Below are 472 nucleotides of genomic sequence, written 5' to 3' on the forward strand. Positions count from 1 at the left end.
TTACAAAATAATGAAAAGAACATTTTTTTTTCTTTTCCTTTTTTTGCAAGCGTTGTCAAATTACAACATATAAACAAAGGCAACGTTTTATGTTAACATTTGAATCTTTGTTGACTTCTAACGTCTCTCTTTCAGTGTTTATTAATCGGACGTCTTATTTTTTTGCTTTTTGTTTTTCGTCTTTGTTATCACAACTGCCATTCCATCGATTTTTGCTTCTGCTTCTGTTGTGACTGACTTTCATTTTTATCTGCCTGCACTCATTCCCCTTTTGTTTGTTATTTTTTATTGTTACGCCGTTTGAGCGCCTGTGTGCGCATTTCCCCTCCATTATTTCGGCCCGTGATTCCCGCAGCGTTTTGTTGCTTTCGCTTGCCGTGTTTGGCCGCGAGTGCTAAGACCGCCTTTCTGTTGCAGGCTCTCCGCCCGCAGGCCCCGGAAGCCCCCTGAGCGAGGCGCCCGTCGAGGTGGT

The 472-nt window shown here is 43.0% G+C and overlaps 1 protein-coding gene across 1 annotated transcript in view; it reads left to right on the plus strand.

The window, feature by feature from the left end:
• LOC119591728 overlaps positions 1-472 on the plus strand; it is a 21,050-nt gene that overhangs the window by 16,305 nt on the left and 4,273 nt on the right. The window contains 1 exon segment of the mRNA XM_037940477.1: positions 418-472. This exon segment is cut by the window's right edge and continues 125 nt beyond it. Within this exon segment, the coding sequence (XP_037796405.1) occupies positions 418-472 (55 nt within the window).

The sequence above is a fragment of the Penaeus monodon genome, chromosome 29 (genome assembly GCF_015228065.2).
Source record: "Penaeus monodon isolate SGIC_2016 chromosome 29, NSTDA_Pmon_1, whole genome shotgun sequence".
Classification (NCBI taxonomy): domain Eukaryota; kingdom Metazoa; phylum Arthropoda; class Malacostraca; order Decapoda; family Penaeidae; genus Penaeus; species Penaeus monodon.